The sequence below is a fragment of the Nicrophorus vespilloides genome, unplaced genomic scaffold, assembly GCF_001412225.1.
Source record: "Nicrophorus vespilloides isolate i.1.1-1 unplaced genomic scaffold, Nicve_v1.0, whole genome shotgun sequence".
NCBI lineage: Eukaryota > Metazoa > Arthropoda > Insecta > Coleoptera > Silphidae > Nicrophorus > Nicrophorus vespilloides.
This window is the reverse complement of record NW_017100094.1, coordinates 137,031-156,773: the sequence shown is the minus strand read 5'-3', so window position 1 is coordinate 156,773 and position 19,743 is coordinate 137,031. Positions and strand designations below refer to the sequence as shown.

Genomic DNA, 19,743 nt, shown 5'->3' with positions numbered 1-19,743 from the left:
TTCGGGGTGGAAAAGGGAAGGACGAGGTAATCGTGCGGTGGTAAGGAGTTGTAGAAGGGAAGTTTCCGTTCCGTTTTCCCAAACCGACTGAATGTGCAAATCGTCGACCGGCGGGTGGCCTGCAGGATAGATTTATCAAAGGGTCTAGTGGGAGTGAGAGGCGGCGGAGGCGGTGGCAGCAGCAGCAGCAGAAGCGGCAGAGGAGGCGGAGGCGGCAGCAGGAGCGGGAGCGGCAGGCCGTTATGTGTTTGGGAGTAAAAGGGAGATGGAGTGCGAAAGAGAGAGAGAGTAAGGGAGAGAGCAGGAGTGATATAGTGAGAGGATGGGTGAGAGTGAGAGTAAGGGAGATAGGCGAAGCGAGGGCTTGAAGTGTTCGCTGTGTGTTTGTGTGTGTGTGTATGTATGCGTGTGTGTATGTGGGTTTGTGTGTGTGTGTGTGTGTGTGGGTATAAAGAGGGGTCGAGAGGGAGCGCTAACCGAGACACTTGCCGCAGACAGGTGGCCTCCCACGTCCTGCCGTTAGAGCAATCAATTCCTCCTCTCCCTCTGCCCCCCCTAAAGGCTCAAGCCTCCGGCGGCCGTACGCCGTTCGCCGCCCACCGACGGCCTTATTTCATTCCGGGAATTCGGAAAAATTACAGACGTCGCTCTCGGGAGAGAAACGCCGCGAATAGATGCCGTCAACTAGCCTACTGTACTGTAGTAGGAACAGCAGCCCACGTTTCGACTACTAACCCCGACGCAACGTCACCAAATATCTTTGCCGACTTCCGACTTCATTACTGCAACCCTTTTCTGCAACTTGGTATAAAACGGAAATTTGAAGAAATCTAACAAACAACCATTGCTCAATGGGAGACCAGCATCGATCACCTTTTGAGAACATCTATAGAAAAATAATATTTTAAAACAAAATTCAAAAACCTATAAGCACGAATTTGCTCTAGAAAAAAGGCATATATGAACAAAAAAAATATCACTGTATTTACTAGATGTATGAAGTCCATGTCTACATATTGTATTAAGTAATTAATTTGTCAAGCATCATCAAAAAAACGCATCATTCTAAAGGAAGATAGATGTTACTTACGCGCCTGACTTAATCGTATAACAGTATTGATATTTCAGGTAGTTTCATGGACGATTTTGTTCTTATATATTAAATATGCAATATACTTGCAGTTAAAAATATTAGTTATTAAACGTATAATGCAATATTATTTCTTTATCCACCAATCACTAACGAAAATACATAATGAAAACTATTCATCAATTAAACTATATACCGACTTAAGAAACGCGGTTGTGATCAAACGGAGCTATAATTAAAACTAGCTCAAAGTGTTATTTTGTATCTATTTTTCTTCACAACTTTCTTTCGTACTTTTTCCCGAAGCGCAGGAAAAACAAAACGTCCATTCCAGCATTTTCGATTCGACCAAAGTTGAGAGCAGCAAACAACAACGACCTTCCTCCCTCTTGTCGCCAGCGAAACGCGCCTCAAGCTTGTTAGCAGGATTAGGATGGGCAAACCGATATCACCCTGCAAAGTTTACAGATGACAAGTCCAAAGGAGCGGCGACGCCGTCGTCGCCACCAACGCCGCCTCCGCTTCTTCATGTTTGCCATCGTTAAAAATATTCCACGCAGCGGAATTCCTTCCAGCATCACACGACCCTTGCCTCTTCCTCTTCCTACCGCATAATTCACCGCCCAAAAATATATGAGGCGACTCCAAAATAAACAAAACAGAATTCTTTTCAGAAAAAACGAGACTAATAACAATTATCGCAGTACATAAAATACAAATATTGCGCAACCAAAGTACAGGACGATGATATTTGTACATTAAGAATGCATTATACGCAATATATAATATCACATCTTCAGAACATTCAAATTCAAATGCTTATATAATTAGAATACATCCTGCAATATTCTCTAATCTTTGTGTTTCTACATATTCTACAATTGTTTCAAAATAACTATATAGATTTATAAAGTCCAGAAAAAAAAGTTTCTTTTTCCAATTATAATATTCCGCAAAACCAAATAGTAATATTTTAATTTCTATTGGATTATTATTTTAAAAGGCATTATTAAAATACAAATGATTGATCGGCTTTGCCGAGATAAACGCTCATCAATCACCAAAATAAGACATAGAAACAATCTCTCACATAACCCATCGATTGTATATTTTTATTTTATTTGCCAAATCTCAAAAATACATGAAAGACATGATCAACTTCAAAATATACTATTAAATGTATAAAGTTTGTAGAGTTTTTCTGCATTAAAATATATTATTGATATTATTAAGTCTTTCCTTGATTATTTTTTATATATAAATATTAAACATTTGAAATATTGCACAGCCACAGTTATTGGTGGTTAATTAATTTTTCTAGTTGTTTTTGTATGAAAGTGTATAATATAAGTTACTTTGCTGATCTAAGTGGTAAATTAACACAAAACTAACGTTGGTCAAAGGCATCGATGATTGGTGATAAGCCAATTACAAATTTGACTGTCATTGATTTTGGGTAGCAGATTAAAAGCGGATAAAGGTGAAGTGCATAATAGATTATCAGGTGTGTGAAGTGAGAACGTGATTTTTGTTCTAAAATCATAAATTGTTGACGCGTTTCGCGCCCTTAATAGTCACGTTGTGGATGTATTAGTCGGTCCGTCGCGCCTTTAAAGGGGATGTGATTGTATCTGGCGGGCGCCAAGAAAGCACTCCCAATCCACCCTCGTCGATTCTGCGGTAGTAAAGCGTCCGATAACCGTGGCAATAATATTGCACGCGCTTTCTATGTAGACGGCGTGGGATGGCGAGAAAACGCCGACTCTAAATGTGTATGCTATATTATATATACACATGCATGAAACATGTATGTGTGTGTGTGTGTATTCGGTGGCATGTGATAAGAGGCATGTGATGGAGTGATAAGGCAACATGACTAGTGAGCGGTTGGGTTCGGAGTGTAGGAGTTCGGGTGGCGTTTGCGAGCGGATAGAGGCGGCTGGCGGTGGGTTAAGGGTGGGTTTTTGGGTTGAGGGTTGATGGTTGCGGGTTTGGGGTTCGAGGGGGAGGCTCGAGGTGGTATGAGTTGGTGTGAGGTGACGGCATGTCGCCGAGCGAGCGAATGCAGTCGGGGCCGGGGGGCACGTGTAATCGCGAGCGGTGGCGGTCACACATGAGCCGGCGAGTGAGCAGCACCAAAGCGGGGCGGCGCGTGTCTGACGCGTCTGGGGGCCAACTAGCCGCCCACCGCCGGTTCACCGCAACCAACAGCGACACTCAAACTGTTCCGCAACAATTTACAACTTCCAACCCTATCGCAGCATTCACTATTTTCCATCAAGACTTTATAACATTCATATACACTTCCCTTCTTCTTCGTCTCTCATATATTGTCATGGAGTTCTAAAATATTAAATATTTACGTATGCTACAGCATTATACAGTAAAACGCCGATTATTCGGTTCTCAATTTAGTGATCGCGACTGTCATAGTGCTTACATATTATCTTTTAAAATGTTCAAAAATGTGTTTTTGTTTTAATAGTGTTTTTCAATTATCCGTGCTTTAACGTTCCCGAATTATCACGGATAATCGGCGATCTACTGTACTTCCATTATTTTACTTGTTCTACTAATTAATATCAGCAAATGCATGTAAATAATTAAAAATATATTTGTCTCTGTTTTATTGTAAATATGAAATCTACAATCTTATTAAGCAATTTTCCAGATCTCAATAATTCTGATATTATTTAAGAGTGAGTTCAAATTTGTGAAACGTAAATATTTTTATAGTGCTTATATTTTTTTTTAATTCATTCTGCAATTAGTATTAATTTCTACAAAAATTAACTTTTACAATAAAGTTACTTTTTTACTGGAAATTAGTCAATTAGCTCATACGTTAATATAGTTTAATTAACATCTGATGTTAGTTTTTATTTTAAAATTACTTTGTTCTATTTCAATTTCATTTTATAGAATCGATTATAGAATTTTAAGACTATACCATTAATTAATATTTCAAATGTGAAAAACAGGAATAGATTTTTAGTAATTTTATTCGAAATTGGATGTGTTTCCGTCCAATTAAGAATTAATTTCTGGTGAAAAATAAGTTGAAAAAAGTTTGAGGACTTCAGGCAGGATCGTCGGTGTGATGTGGCGGTGTCGGCACGCGACAGAAGTACGGCATTCCCCGTCCCCGCGCCTTTCCTGCTATTCCTGCTGCTCGCACGCGCACGATTAGAGCGCCCCGAGAGTTCGTTTGGGCAGCAGCAGCAGTAGCAGAGGCAGTAGCAGCAGATCCAGCAGTAGTAGCGGTAGCAGCAGGAGCATCGGAGCGCCAAGCCAAGCACGATTTGAACGGATCGCGTGCAGTTTGAGTAGCACGCGGATGTCTTGCAAGCAATGACTGCCAAATCCAACAAGCGAAACAGTGAGCCAAGGAGAGCTAACAAACCACTGATGGAGAAGCGACGACGTGCAAGAATCAATCAAAGTTTGGCTGCTTTGAAGACACTTATCCTAGACAGTGCCAAGGCGGACAACACAAAACATTCCAAGCTCGAAAAAGCTGATATACTAGAATTAACAGTCCGGCACTTCCAGAGGCACCGCAGCCTGGACACAGCCGGCGTCCAACAATACAGATCCGGATATGCGGATTGCGTGAAAGAAGTTCAAAGATATTTGGAAACGCCGGACGCACACACGATGACCGTCATGGAAACCGGGGTCAGACAAAGACTTCTGCGGCACTTGGATAATTGCATAGCCGAAGTTGACACCGACCTGAAACCGCAGCAACAACAGAACTCACCACCGGAAGAGCGACTCCAATTACCGGCAGACTCGAGTACGCCGCCAGAAGAAGTGAACAACAACGCCAATCAAGGCCCCGAACAACAACAAAACCAGAACCTCGAACTTCCAACCAAAATGGTTAAAACCTACGACGGAAACTTTGTTTTCGTGCTGCCCTCGCATTACTTACAATTAGCGAACGCTTTAGGCATTAATTTGCGGCCGCAAGTGGAGAAAGAAGTTCAAGAGGAAGAGAGCGCCCCGAGTAATGAGCACGAGAGACCATTGGACTACAGTAAAAACAATGATGATGAAGATGTCCAAATGAAAGAGAATATGTGGCGACCCTGGTAATTTACATAAACAACACAACAACAAAAAACAAAGATAGTGGGGAACTGAATTCGACTGTTTCGTTTTGGTGCACATCAATGTATGGAATAAGCGGATATCCAATTCAAAAGAGACTGCTACATCCTGAATGATAAATTGTACAACTTTATCTCATGGACCTTACTATTCATATAGAGAAATAATTCATTTAAATGTACACAAAATATCGCAATTCGCCAAAAAAAAACTTTATAATTGTTATAAGTTATTGCATATTTACGACTCTATCTATAGCTATTGATGTTTCACAATTTTTTAAATGTACATAATTTCTATATAAATGTTCTTTACCTGTATATATAAATAGATGGTTGTTTTATATTTACCTTATTTTGTAATATATGTAAATACAATTTCATTTGATCTCTATTTTCTTGTTTATTTTTCTGACCACCGCAATAAAAAACATATTTAAATATATAAATCTACATTTCCAAAAATTCATTCATTTCCATTTTCATAGATATAAGAACCTGATTTCCACGCCCACTATCAACTTCCTATATTTTCATATTTCTTATCATAGATCCAAGGAAAGTAACTTAAATATGCTCATCGTCGAAATTATTTTATATAACGTGCCAGATTTTGTTGTATAACAATTTCTATTTTCCGCCACATTTTATTAACCAACATTTTCATTGTGCCAAACGTTATCATGTGACATAACTATAGCACAACAATTATTGGGTCACAATCTTGTTCAGCGGTAGTATTATCTATTAGAATATTTCCATCCTAAATGGAAATCGACAGAAAGACTATTCAATCATATACAGCTTGTAAGTACAATGTTAATTCTATTTACTCTAATAAATAAATGCTTACACCGTAAAGCTAGAAATTTGACTGTAAATATTTTAAATTTGATTTGAAAATTATACCAAATAAGTTATCATAAACAAACATTTCATATTTCTCAAGTAGAAAAAAGTATTAAGATGTTGGTTATGGTAGCTATAAAGTTCACGTTAACATAAATAATATATGAATTGACTAAAAGGATTCTATCGCCCGACTAAAATTGGATACATTTCAGATATGTTATTTGATACAATTTACTTATTTGATCCAAGTTACAAATTATCTAACATTATTCGTTTTTTTATACTGTCGAAATCATAATATTAAGTTATGCTTTTTTTCTATATAAATAATTAATTTTTACAAAACTAAAATTAATTTTAAAACTTTGAAACTAAATTTAAATCAAATCAATATAACGTCCAGATCTCTGGTGGTCAAACCTATCAACTAATTTAGTTTTATAGGCAACCAATATAGCTTACCTGTAATTTAATTGCATAATATCCTACATTAACGCATTCTGTATTGAACTAGCTGAAGTATTCATTATATCAGACATACGTCTAAAACATTATCGTATGAATGAAAAAGGAACTCGTATATCCGTGTGTCCTGAATTGATAATCAACTAGGTGACGTAACAATTCGAGTACACTTTGATCTCGAAATTTCATTCTCGAAGTTTCTACACGCTAGTGTCGGCGAGAAAATTCTGAAAGGATCTTTAGTTCACAAATAACTGCTTCAAAATGGTAAGTGTTCTCTTGAGATCACATAAAGTATAACGTGAATTACTTAAACTCTTAATTTACATTTTAATTGTATTACATGCAATATTTTCTGACCTTTTAGGCGTTTGCTTATCTGTCACGTTTTTGTCCGGTTTACAAAATCTTATATTTTGTTTAATATAAAACAATTACATTTGCATGCATATCTTAATGAAGATATTATGCAAGTAGCATATTGAATTCTTTAATAATTGAGTTTAATATCTTAATATGTGATTTTTAAGAGTACAAAATCGTTAAATTTTATAATCTAACCTCAATTTGTAAATTCTAGAAATGGATTTTCCTTATAAATTATAAAATATATTAGTTAACAAAATGATATGCTAATGTAAAATAACGTTATTTTCTGTATTTATATCTTGTACATTGATATTATTTAAGAAAATAGTTAAAAATTATATAATGAATATTAGAATATATATTTCTAATTAATTGATGTTTGTTAGCAATATCTTTAGAACTGAAGGAGTTATCAGTTTTTCTTTCTTATCACTTCAGTCTTCTTTGTAAATGACATACTAAATCTCCATTTTGATTAAAATGGACATTTTATATTTTATAATTTAAAGTGATACTAAAAATTGCTATAAATAATTATTATTCATATTTTATTTGATGATATACTACTTTTAATGAATAATTATTAAATTATAGTATTTGCATAATATTAATAACTAGTCTAATTAGATGTCTTATTGGAATATTGAAATTTTGTTGATAGGCATCCGCAATCAAACGTCTCGTTCCATTGTTCGACCGCATCCTTGTCCAAAAGGCCGATGCTGTAACCAAAACCGCTAGCGGTATTGTTATCCCAGAGAAGGCCGCCGCCAAGGTCTTGAGGGGAACTGTCGTCGCCGTTGGTCCAGGTGCCAGGAATCAAGTATGCATCAACAAATCAATTTTCTATATACAAGCTAAATACGATTTATTATTGTCTATAGGCTGGAGATCATATCGCACCTCAGATCAAAATTGGAGATGAGGTTCTTCTCCCAGAATATGGTGGCACCAAAGTGACACTTGCTGAGGACAAAGAACTCCACTTGTACAAAGAGTCTGATATTTTAGCCAAGGTGGACAGTTAAATCTCGAGAAAATTGCTACACGTTTATTTCGTTTTATACAAACATTTTATTACAAAACATATTAAATGTATTGTTTGTTAAATGCCGCCGGTGTCAATTCATTTCTACTATCTAGAGATCTGATCACGTTGCTGCATTTGAATTCATATTTTTGGTGCATTTCGTCACATATAAACCAAAAGTATTGGAAATATTTTTCTTCCTTCTTTTTGTATAATGTTCAAATTGTAGATATATTTTTTAGTTGTTAATTTCACATATTGTGGAATAAAATTTATATTAAAAAATACTTGTGTTTTATTTCTGGGCAAATTGCTTTTCTTCCAAAAAAATACCCCAATCCCTTCTAGAACAGCAGATTTAAAAATATAAAATTTCATTACAGGTAATCGTTGGAAATTGTTAAATTCGCGACTTTTGTTTACGTAATGGAATTCCTTTCTCTGCATTTGGTGAAATTAATTGGTTTTAAAAAGTTTCACTTTCTTGAGACTGAATATGTGTGGCAACAGTGGTTATTAATTTGTTAGGTTATTTTTCATAACACAACAAAAAACTAGAGTTATTTTGAACAAATGTATTAAACAGACATACAAAATTCAAGTAGTTGCACTCAACAAAACCATGGTGAGTGAATTTGCAACAAAATATGTCAATTAGACTTCTAGAACCTTTTATAAAATGTCCTACAAAACATACCTGTCAAATGATAATCTCCTATTTTGACAAAGTAACCTTAACTATGAGATATTTATTAACATATAACACTTGAAATTGCAGCATAAACTAAAATCATCACAAAGGGATAAAGTTAAAAAGTTCATAGCATTCACCCAGACTGGTGAAAACACAGCCATATTCTGTCTGTCACAGAACGATTGGAAGCTTGATTTAGCCAGCGATAACTATTTTCAGAATCCAGATTTTTATTATAAGGAGCCCAGGAGTGTGGACAAGAAGAAACTGGAGACTCTCTATTTACAATATAAAGATCCCAATGAAAATGATAAAATAACACCAGATGGAATCATCAAGTTTTTAGATGATCTCTCACTATCACCGGAATCTAAATTGGTGTTGATCATTGCCTGGAAATTCAAAGCTGCCACTCAATGTGAGTTTACAAGAGAAGAATTTATAAATGGCATGACAGATTTGGGATGTGACAATATTGATAAACTTAAAGCTCGCTTGCCCAACTTAGAGAATGAACTTAAAGATCAGTTTAAATTTAAAGACTTCTATCACTTTACTTTCAACTATGCCAAAAATCCAGGTCAGAAAGGTCTTGATTTGGATATGGCGATAGCCTATTGGAATATAGTACTAAAGGGTAAATTTAAATTCCTAGACCTATGGTGCACATTCTTACAGGTACAATACAATACATTTACATATTTATTTCCTTATAATTTTAACTTATTTATAGGAGAACCATAAAAGGTCTATTCCTAAAGATACATGGAATCTGTTGCTTGATTTTGCTGGCCAAATTGCTGATGATATGAGTAATTATGATGAGGAAGGAGCATGGCCAGTTCTTATAGATGATTTTGTTGAGTGGGCTAGTAGACGAGCAAAAGAAAACCAGCCTCACAGCACCAGTGATTAGCAGTGTAAATTTATTGTTTTCTATGAATGACATCAGAATAAAGAGTACTTTTTTTTATTAGTTTCTAGGATACTTTGATAGTGTGTATTTAAGATTTCCCAAGTAGCTCTGTACATATGATATAGCTTTTTCAACATTATTATTATTACAAATAATTTGTAACCCTTGAATTTTGGTGTCATTCAAGGTGATTTTAGCTAATGTAAATATTTATCTTTTTTAAATTGATTAACTTTTCCAATTTATTTAAATTAAATAAAATTATTATAGAGACAATGTCCATTTCTAAAATTATATTCAGGTTATTTATTGTAAAAAAAAATCTTGTTTCTATAATAAAACTGTTACTATTTTTAATTAAAATTTTCATTTAAAATTATTTTTTAAGGCATTCGCGATTATTTTATTGTACCTATGTAACATTTATTTTTATTAAAAAGTGAAATACCATCCAACATTTGTTATAGATTATCAGCATATTATACAAATATTCCTACGCTTCCATTTAAATTCATAACTTGTACGTTTCTTAATGTTATATTTCAGATGCACGCGAATAATCATATTATAATTCAATAAATAATATGCAAATAAAATCATGCATACTATAATTGAAAGCAATATTTAAACAATAAACATAATTTATCAATTGTTTAACGAAATTTTATTTGAAAATAGTTAAAAACAAATAAATAACATTTTAATATATTAAAAAAGAGATATAAAAATAACTGTAAATTTGATTATGGACGAATCATTAACTTAAAAAGAAAGTGTTAGCAACATATAAATAAAATATATTATATAACCAGTCCCATATACCGTGGAATGTAACAATTCTATGATATAGGTTTATACACTATATAAAAAAATAACGTATCAATTAAAATAATTTACATGGTATTGATATATCTTCTTAATTCTTCTTGGGTGTCAAAAATCATTACGTGGAAAGGTGAGCCAGGTACAAGTTCGTTCGCCCATTTCACTTCGACGCGGTAGTCCCCAGGTTCCGTTGGATCATACTTTACAAATAATGAAAAGGAATGTTAATTAGTGAAAGAACTTGATTTACGTCAACTTACTTTGCATAAAATGGTTCGATCTTTTTGACTTTCTCTTTGCATCTCGACTCTGAAAGCACCCTTCGGTCCTCTAACCCTGACGGTCAGTTGTCCAGCACCCGCACCTCTCGTATCACAAATAAATCTCGATTGGAATGTAGCCAAGACACCGTGCTCAACGCCAGGCCCATAAACTCTAACTTTGCTAGGGTCAGGTGCACCAGCGACTTTCAATGTAAATGGTGATCCAGGTACATGTTGGCCTGCATACTTAACAGTTAGGGCATGACGTCCTGCCTCTTGTGGCTTTACGTTTAATGTAAATGTTGCATCACCATGATCGTACAATTCGCAATAAGCTACTTTTCTTGGACCTGTGCAATGTGCTGTTAATTCTCCAGGTCCGGCCCGTCTTGTATCAATCCAGGATCTTATTTCTCTACCAACTACGCCTTGCCTGAGTCCTTCCCCGGAGCAAAGAACTTTCGAAGCGTCAGCGCCACCCTTCGCTTCCACCATTAATGGACAACCTTTAACGGGTCGACCACCCCATAATACAGACAAAAGATAATTTCCAGGATTATTGATGGTATATGTAGATCTCCAAATTTTATCTCCAGCTAAGCTCAGCATTACAGGAATTGGGAGATTTGTATCAACAGCATGTAGCGTTACTTCCGGATTGCCTAAAATATAATATTTGATACGATTATAATTTTAATAATTATAAATTATATTATCGTACCCGATGTTGCTTTCGATCCATCTATATTGAATACTGCTTGTTCTCCGCACTGTGCTTGTGCCAAACCTTTTCCTGTTAAGACAACTTGAGCTCCAAGAGCTATCGCAGTATTTGGCGTTTCAGGTAATCCTATATTAGCAAATTTTACATCAAAATCAGTCTCGCCCGAATTCAAACCTTCAGTTGTCACATCAAATTTAATACGATTTCCGTTCTTTTCACTAGATATTTTTCTACCGGAAATTTTACATTCCAAACTACCTGGACCAGCATTGCTTATATCGAAAACTAGTTTTGCTGGTAACTTTATTCTACCAGATTCATCCAAGTATTGATTCCATCCACCAATTAAACGCACAGCTGAAGGATCGATAATCGTCGGTCTGAATGGAGAACCAGGTAACTACAAAAAAAACGAATCTCATTAAATCATGTTTATATGCAAATTTACATTTGAATTCAAACTTACATCTGTTGGTCCAATGTTAATTATTATATCATAAACTCCAACCCACTTCGGAGTGTAAGAAACGATGTATTCCCCAGGTTTCGGACTTTGCACGTGCGAATCTAATAGTCCTTCAATTGCCTCAACTTGTACTCTTGGTTGAATTACGCTACTAACAGTAAAACTTGTCCGTTCTCCCACGATAGCACTCTCAAGACCTTTACCAACTGCTCTTGGCGGCGGAGTTGGACCAATAGCACCAACACCTATAATTGAATATTATTAGTATAGAACTTGTAATACTTTTCAATTTTACCCAAAGCCAATGGAGAGTTCTTAACCGGAACACCACCATAGGTAATAGCCACTTGATATAATCCAGCCATGGAAGGAAGAAAAGATACTTGCGTAGTATCGTCGGAAACCATTGTATTTTGAACAGATATCGTTTGACCAATAGGATTTGTAACTATAACTTCCAAGTCCGCAGTTCCGGCATTTTTTGTCGTTACTGTAAAAAATATTAGCTCATCAAATTTTCATTAAAGTAAATTCTTTACTATTTACCATTGAATGTGATCCTTTCACCAACATTTCCTTGAGTGCTTGGAATATCAATTACTCGAACGCAATCACTGTCGTAAGCTTGGCAAGTAAAAGGACTACCAGCTACGCTTTTAGCTTGGTGAAGAACTTCAACAGTGTGTGATCCAACATCCCTTGCCGTGAACTCGGCTTGCAATTTTCCAGTTTTTGTTTGGTAACATCTAACAGGTACCGCAGAGCCAGTTGGCCCGCTCACGACTACATCAAATTCACGAGCAGACCGCCCCAAAGTATCGATATTAAAGGATGTAACCTTCCCGACACGAGATTGATACAAACCCAAACCACCTGCCCAAGGCTCCGAACCAGGTGCTTTTACAGGAATCTAAATTAACATTAATTAATGTATATGTTATATCTATAATTATGGTTCGTAATTACCTCAAGTACACCATGTTTTGGTACACCATTATAGAATAAGGTTACTCTGTGAGGTGCTGCATGAATTGGATGAAATACGATTTCCCACATGTTCACGTTAGTTCCGCTTTGTCTAACACTGTGAGCTATTTCTTTGCTTCCGACTTTAACGCTCGCCGTAAGTTTACCAGGACCAACTTTGTTTATGCTAACGCCTACAACGGCAGGCCTGTGGCAAACCGCCTCTGGGGCATTGATAACATCTATTTTACTTGTATCAAATACGTGTAAAGTTCTTGAACTGATTAAATTATTGCTCTTCAGCAATTGAAGTTGGTAAGTTCCAGTTTGTGTAACAGAAAATTCTGCTTTGCTATTATTCACGGTATATTTAACAGGATGGTTATTGGAATCTATTATTTCCAGTCGATGATCTGGAGGTATATCGAAGTAATTTATGGATCCAATTTGCAGATATTGAGTAGACTCAATGACGGAGCAATGGAATGGACTACCGATAACGTTCATATCGTTAAATGTAATATTTACGAAATGATCGTCACTGGTTTGAGGTACAAATGTAACATCGTAAAGACCTCTGGCGCAAGCAACAACTTCCGCTTTAATAGTCGTATGCTGTGTGGATACAACAAGCTCTAAAGTTCCTTCACCAGCTTGAGCGGCGTCCACGCTAAAGGTAACGGGTTTTCCGACTTCAGCTGGACCAATATCATTTAAAGACATCTCGTTGAGTGCTCTAGTAATTTCATTTTTACGACCTGCGAACGCAAATAATTAAAACTTAATTCTGCATGCTTTAAACATATATAAATATATAGATAGATAGTAATCGTACCAGGTAATCCAGAAACGATAACTTTATTGACGTCGTAAACATTGCAGTTAAACGGTGAACCGATAACGTGCTGATCATTAATTAAAATAGCAACGCTATGACGACCAACCATTTCAGGTACAAATATTGCCATATATACATCTTCGTTAGAAGTGACTTTAGTTTGCATAATCTTGCCAGTTGGTGCCGTTGTGATGACCTGTGGCTCAGCTCCTAAGAGTGAATTAAACATTAAGTACTTATTTGGAAATGAGTTGGTTGCAAAAATACCAGCCACTCCTTCGATCTTTATTTCAGCTGGATGTCCGACAGCTGCCAACTCGATACCATTTCCGGTGACCGGAACTCTTGGTTGCGTATTGCCTGGACTCACTTTACAGCTAAAAGGTGATCCAGGAACTGCTTGTCCGTTAAACCTATGGAAAAGTGTTAGGTAAATTATATATTGCATCGTTGGATATAATGAATATTATTACCTGACGCTCAGAGTATGGACGGCGGCTTCCGTAGGTTTGAAATTAACTTTGAAACGAGCGTTTCCTTCGCTTTGAACAAAGTTGGGTACGTTTCGACCTCCGACGGCTACGATGATCTCCAAATTACCCGCGCCTGCCTGAGATGCATTTATGCTGAACGAGACAGGCTTTCCGACTACGCCATCGTTAATATCCGTAACACTGACTCGATTCGCATCATAAGCTTTAACCAAAAATGGACTTCCTTCGATGTGACCTCTTGGTAAACGAACCTAAAGACATATTATTTTTATTATAGTTTCGTATCATTCTTTATTTTTAATATATTAATTACTTCGACGCTATGATCGCCAACGTCCACCGGTGTGAATGATATATCAAACTTTCCAGGTGTTTCAGCTTGTGGAGTAATCTAGAATGTTGAGAATATAATATTGAAATGATGGAAAACTGGTAAAGGAATAATTATTCACTTGAGTGGGTAGTGATCTTCGAGCCGGACCCAATACTTCAACGACCGGAGCATTGGGACTCTCGACTGCAAAGAGACAGGCTCTACCAACGGATACTTTATCCATTGATTCCGGTGTGATGATTCTGGCTGCAGGAGTAACGACGCATTTGAAAGGACTTCCTGGAACATCCTGTCCATTGAATCGCAAATCAACTGAATGGGCAGTGGCTTCGCGCGGTGTGAAGGAAATAGCGTACGTGTGTGGTCCTTGAGCTTGGGCTGATGTTGGAACTCTTCCACCGTTTACGGTCACCTCTAGATTGCCAGGTCCAGCTTGGCTAGTTTCAACTGATTTCATCCAATAAATCAAACTTAGTTTCTAAATCGCTACTCATGAATTTCTCACCTAGGAATGTGACCGGTTTTCCGACGACTCCAGTTGCGGCTTCTTTGACTTTGATAGCTTGAACGTCGTAAACTTTGGCTGCGTACGGACTACCGGCAGTAGGTATTCCATTGACGCTGACGTTTATCCGATGCTCTCCGACGACCCTGGGTACGAACTCAGCGCGAAACTGAGCGTTGCCCAATGGTTGGACTTGGGTGGGCACCGATTGACCTCCGGGGCCTGAGCCAATTTTCGTTTTTTGTCAAGGATATTAATTATTATAGGGACTGGTTCATTTGGGGGGGAAGTATTGTTATACACGAGGAATGATTCATGAAGCAAATCAGTTAAAGCAAATATGTTATTTTACTACAATTTTGTGCATATGTTTATTTCATCTTGAACGCTTCAATCCATTTCAATAACGAAGCCCATTATCGTTTCACAAGTTATATTTTAACGCGTAGAGTTTTTCACTAAAACATTTAAGTATTATATTTTATGTTTAGCACCTATAGCAATCATTTTATTTATTTAAATTATACTTTTACTATTTAGAATCTTATAATTGAAATATTTAAAATTTAGTAAATAATAATCGCAAAATAGACATGTAAAATATTAATCTATTGATATCTAATTAATTACTTGAAAAATAAAAAATATGATCTTGCTAATAAATTTAAAAAAATATCATTCAATTTTGATCCTGTAATTCTAATATATTTCAATATTTATTATTATAATGAATCTTAAATTGAACATATACTAATTAAATCATTGAGAATTTGATGCTAAAATATGCAAAGACATTAACTGTTAACTTTACATATTCCAACAATAGAAGTCATGACCTTTTTTCTTGTTACAAACAATTATGTAAGTTCTGTTGACAAGAAACAAATACATCCGCTTATTAATGAAACGAATTACAAAATGTGTGTGTTATTTTTATACGAAGGCTGAAATTATTTAATTTTCAAATATATTGTACAAAGAACATTTAAGAAAGATGTGTATCATGTTTTTTAAATTAAAGAATAAAAAAAAGAATCAACAAATCATAGGACGAAGATATTTTTGGAAAAAATTGTATATTCGTGAAGAATAATTGTATGAATAGGCAAGGATGACTATAGCACGCTTTAAGAAACAATTCATTGATGAATAATATACAACGTACAAGCAGACCATATTTATATTTAAAACAAAATAAATAACTTTCGATCGGTGCACGAGTTTTGGTTTGAACCAAATTAAGTGGCATATGTCGGGTATAACTTTCACCGCGAATGAGTGGTAAAAAGTAAATGAAAACCTGCAGCGACTAATTGTAACTTTAATTGATTATGGGATAAACCATACGGCAGACGAGTAAATAATCCAATTATATGTATTTTTAAAATAGAAAAGAAAGTTGCCGTACTTAACGAGAAACCTGATAAAATATCACGGAGAACGGCGAACTACTTCTGTCTATATTATTTCTTATTGCCATTTATTAATTTATTTTATTCTTACTTTTGTGTTTTTATGTAGAAATTAAGTAAACCAACATTATAAATATATTTCTAATTACTATAATTATTTCTATTAATGTATAAAATAGTCCAATCATTAGTCACTTTAAAATATTTGTTAATGATTTATGTTCATAATTTTGTTAAAGTTCCATTTTATATTCAATTTTAAATTCTTACGAAAGTTAACAATAAGTGACTTAAAAACATACTAGTAAAATGTAGTCTCTAGTAGAGTAAAAACTCAAAATATTACATAAGATATATAAATAAATACATATAAATTTTGTTTATTATTATTTCATAAATAATCATTATCAAGTTTTACATTTCTTATTGTTTCCTTTTAGTTACTCAAATAATTAATTATAAAAATGATTAATTAGAGTTAATAAGTTCAGTTTAGGGCAGAAAGACCTATGATTAACAGCCCTTTGCAGCAGTTGAATTTTATTACATTTTTGTTATTGCATTAAGTTTTTTTTAATTTTATAATATATTGTTGCAATAAATATTATTATTATTAAGTTCAGTTTTATATTTTTTTCTTGTATCTTTTTCTTCATATTATTTTATATACTTATGATTATAATATGTATACATTACATTAAATTACTTTAAATTATATTTATCTTCAAAATTATTTAAAAGGTTTTGTTTAGATCATGACTTATTGAACGTTGCTAGAATTAAAAAATAATTTATTTCTTAAGTTTGTTAAGTTAAGTTATTTAAAATGAACGAAGTTAAAATGTTGATTTTTTATTGTATATTGTAAAATTAATCAGAATATGGACGAGAGAAATCAAACTTGATTAAATAGAATTAAAAATTTTAAAGGTCAGTTCTATAAGTCAAATCGTACAGTTTTTGTTATAAACAAAAGTAGATAGCAATAGTAAAATAAAATGTAATTTAGGTCGTTGTCTCAAAAACTTTCCAAATGCACGTTCGATTTATTCGTACAACTTTTTTTTTATTCGATTTTGTAATAGTAAATCATTGCCTAATTTAGCTATTTCCAATTGAATATTTAGACTATGTTTATAATATAAAAATCAGTGGCCACGCTTGGCATATGTTAAATTATATGATATACAGTGGAACCTCGCTTAACGAGTTTAATCTGTTCCAAAATTTCCGTATTTTTACTCGTATTTTTGAAACATATTCAAAAATACACATAATGTACAATAAGTACATAAGTTTTAAAAATGATGTAGCGTTATTCGAAACTTCGCTCGTTAAGTCATTTTTCTTATAATTAATTTTTAAGCGAAATTGCAAGGTGCTCTTTAAGCGAGCGTTAATTTGCAATAAAAAAATATTTCCTAGAATAACTTTAAATATATAAATTATTATGTTATTTTTTCAAAGTTAATTTTATATTTTTTTGCATACTAACAACAAGTGTTAAAAATATTAAAAGATTGATCGATTTATTGATCATAGTAAGAATACTTTATAATTCTAACAAGTATCTACTAACTGTATGTTAATGTCAACAGGTAAACCTCTTAACTAAAGAATTTATATATAGACTAGATGTCACATATAAGCTAGAAAGGTTTATGGTTAGAAAAACTGAATTCTAATATATAAGTTTTAGATTTATGGTCGAATTGTAAGAAATACAAGTAGCAATACGAGAATAATAGAAGTAGAATACACTAAACAGCCAAAAGCATTATAAAAATCATAATCATACAATGATTTATATGAAGAGACAAATGGGTTAAGCAAAGGAGTACATTCCAAAGGAAATAAACATATGTATAAAAGTTTTGATGTTTCGCAGGCAATATTAGGATAAAAAAAACTATATTAGATTCATAAAAAACAACAATAAAATTAGTAAAATTCGAGTAACATGTTAGTAGAGAGAATAGTGGAATAGAGGGATAATATAGAGACGTGTCTAATACAACAGACGTCTGTGTCCTGAAATCGAGAAAAAGAGAGTGCACATAAATAAAACAGCCAGATGATGCAAAAGAGAAAGAAAACAAACAGAACGAAATGCATGCATATATTTGATACATCTTATCTTAACTTAATATTCTTCGTACAATATTTCAATGATTCATTTTTTTAAGTATAAAGTAGTAAAATAACACACATATTTTGCTTCACATAAATAAATAAACGTACGCACATAATTGGAATGCATTCGACTACGATTTAATCACCCAAAAATTCTACAGGTATTCCAAAAATAAATGGGCGATTAAAAGAATAACCGAAAGCAATTAAAAGGTACTTAATATAAATTTAAAAAAAAAATGCTTGAAATGGTTTACATAATATTTTAAGTTTGGAAAAGTTAGAGTATGATATTAGAGTTTGATCTAAGAATATCTTTTAACGGCGAGCTTCAAAAGTTATTGGAAATTAGTCGATGAAATAGATTATTAATTACATAAACGTGAATCGACAATGATATGTAAATAAAATAGTGTTCGAATTCGATTTATCGTTTTATTTTTACAATACTTCATTTACTGTCTACATACAACGTTTCCAAACTTTAAATGTCTATATAAAGCATACCATAACATCTTATATACTTTTTTTTAGATAAATAATATGTTCTCACCCTCAACATTGACTTCAATGTCTTCTAATCGTCCCGGATGATTAATTAGAAGTGTGCTGGGTCTGTGCACGGGTCCGGGACCCGGCAGCGTGACGCTTGGTCCAGCACCGCCTCCTCCAACTCCCACGATCAGAGGACACCCAACTACGGGCCTCTTGTTGAAGGCTACATTAACTACGTGATCGCATGCTTCTGCCGGCACGAAGCTCACGGCGAATTTCGCATTGCCCTGAGGGTGCACTTGTGTGGGTATGTTCAACCCTCGGGCGGAAATGGTAATTTCCAAATTTCCTTCTCCCGCTTCGCTCGCATCTACAGAGAAGGTTACCGGTCGTCCCACCGTTCCTCTGGCCACGTGTCCGACGGTCACACGGGTCGAGTCGAAGGCTTTCGCTATGAACGGCGTTCCTTGTACGGGCCTTCCGTTATAATCCACGTTAATTTGGTGGGCTCCGACTTGGTTCGGCGTGAATTCCGCCGTGAACCCGGAGTGTATATCACCGGTAACTTTTACAGGAAGTTCTCCGATCGGTCCTCTCACGGCGACTGCCAATTCTGCAGCGCCACCCCCAGCAACGCCCATATGGAACGAGCTGGGTTGATTCACGGGAATCAGCTCCAGGTGAGATAGGCTCAGTATCACCCTGCTCGTGTCCGTTACGGAGCATACAAACGGACATCCTCGGACCGTTTCTCCGT

The 19,743-nt window shown here is 34.9% G+C and overlaps 5 protein-coding genes across 5 annotated transcripts in view; 3 read left to right on the top strand and 2 right to left on the bottom strand.

Moving 5' to 3' along the window:
• The first annotated feature begins 4,327 nt into the window (after positions 1–4,327).
• Positions 4,328–5,464, top strand: LOC108567683 (transcription factor HES-4-B-like). Its single transcript, XM_017928286.1, has one exon. It carries the CDS (start codon positions 4,442–4,444, stop codon positions 5,189–5,191), a length of 750 nt encoding a protein of 249 aa, XP_017783775.1. The 5' UTR covers positions 4,328–4,441; the 3' UTR covers positions 5,192–5,464.
• A 1,193-nt stretch (positions 5,465–6,657) lies between these two features.
• LOC108567688 (10 kDa heat shock protein, mitochondrial) lies at positions 6,658–8,005 on the top strand. Its single transcript, XM_017928292.1, has 3 exons — positions 6,658–6,789; positions 7,553–7,714; positions 7,776–8,005. The coding sequence occupies exons 1-3, from the start codon at positions 6,787–6,789 to the stop codon at positions 7,917–7,919; spliced, it is 309 nt and encodes a 102-aa protein (XP_017783781.1). The 5' UTR covers positions 6,658–6,786; the 3' UTR covers positions 7,920–8,005.
• A 376-nt stretch (positions 8,006–8,381) lies between these two features.
• Positions 8,382–9,753, top strand: LOC108567680 (DCN1-like protein 1). Its single transcript, XM_017928284.1, has 3 exons — positions 8,382–8,546; positions 8,700–9,293; positions 9,349–9,753. Exons 1-3 carry the CDS (start codon positions 8,544–8,546, stop codon positions 9,529–9,531), a joined length of 780 nt encoding a protein of 259 aa, XP_017783773.1. The 5' UTR covers positions 8,382–8,543; the 3' UTR covers positions 9,532–9,753.
• A 517-nt stretch (positions 9,754–10,270) lies between these two features.
• The window catches only part of LOC108567696 (filamin-B-like), a 27,038-nt gene continuing 17,565 nt past the window's right edge, over positions 10,271–19,743 (bottom strand). Inside the window, exons 16-26 of the mRNA XM_017928303.1 lie at positions 14,421–14,498; positions 14,087–14,358; positions 13,881–14,026; positions 13,611–13,823; positions 12,776–13,533; positions 12,356–12,719; positions 12,105–12,299; positions 11,810–12,054; positions 11,341–11,743; positions 10,617–11,281; positions 10,271–10,556 (exon numbers count right to left, since the gene is read on the bottom strand). Of these exons, the coding sequence (XP_017783792.1) occupies positions 10,425–10,556; positions 10,617–11,281; positions 11,341–11,743; positions 11,810–12,054; positions 12,105–12,299; positions 12,356–12,719; positions 12,776–13,533; positions 13,611–13,823; positions 13,881–14,026; positions 14,087–14,358; positions 14,421–14,498 (3,471 nt within the window). The 3' untranslated portion in view covers positions 10,271–10,424. The remainder of the gene's footprint in view (positions 10,557–10,616; positions 11,282–11,340; positions 11,744–11,809; positions 12,055–12,104; positions 12,300–12,355; positions 12,720–12,775; positions 13,534–13,610; positions 13,824–13,880; positions 14,027–14,086; positions 14,359–14,420; positions 14,499–19,743) is intronic.
• LOC108567672 (filamin-C-like) lies at positions 17,958–19,723 on the bottom strand (the record flags this gene model as incomplete). Its single annotated transcript, XM_017928275.1, has 2 exons — positions 17,958–18,389; positions 19,045–19,723. Coding segments are annotated over 2 exons (702 nt in total), but the record flags the coding sequence as incomplete, so codon positions are not given.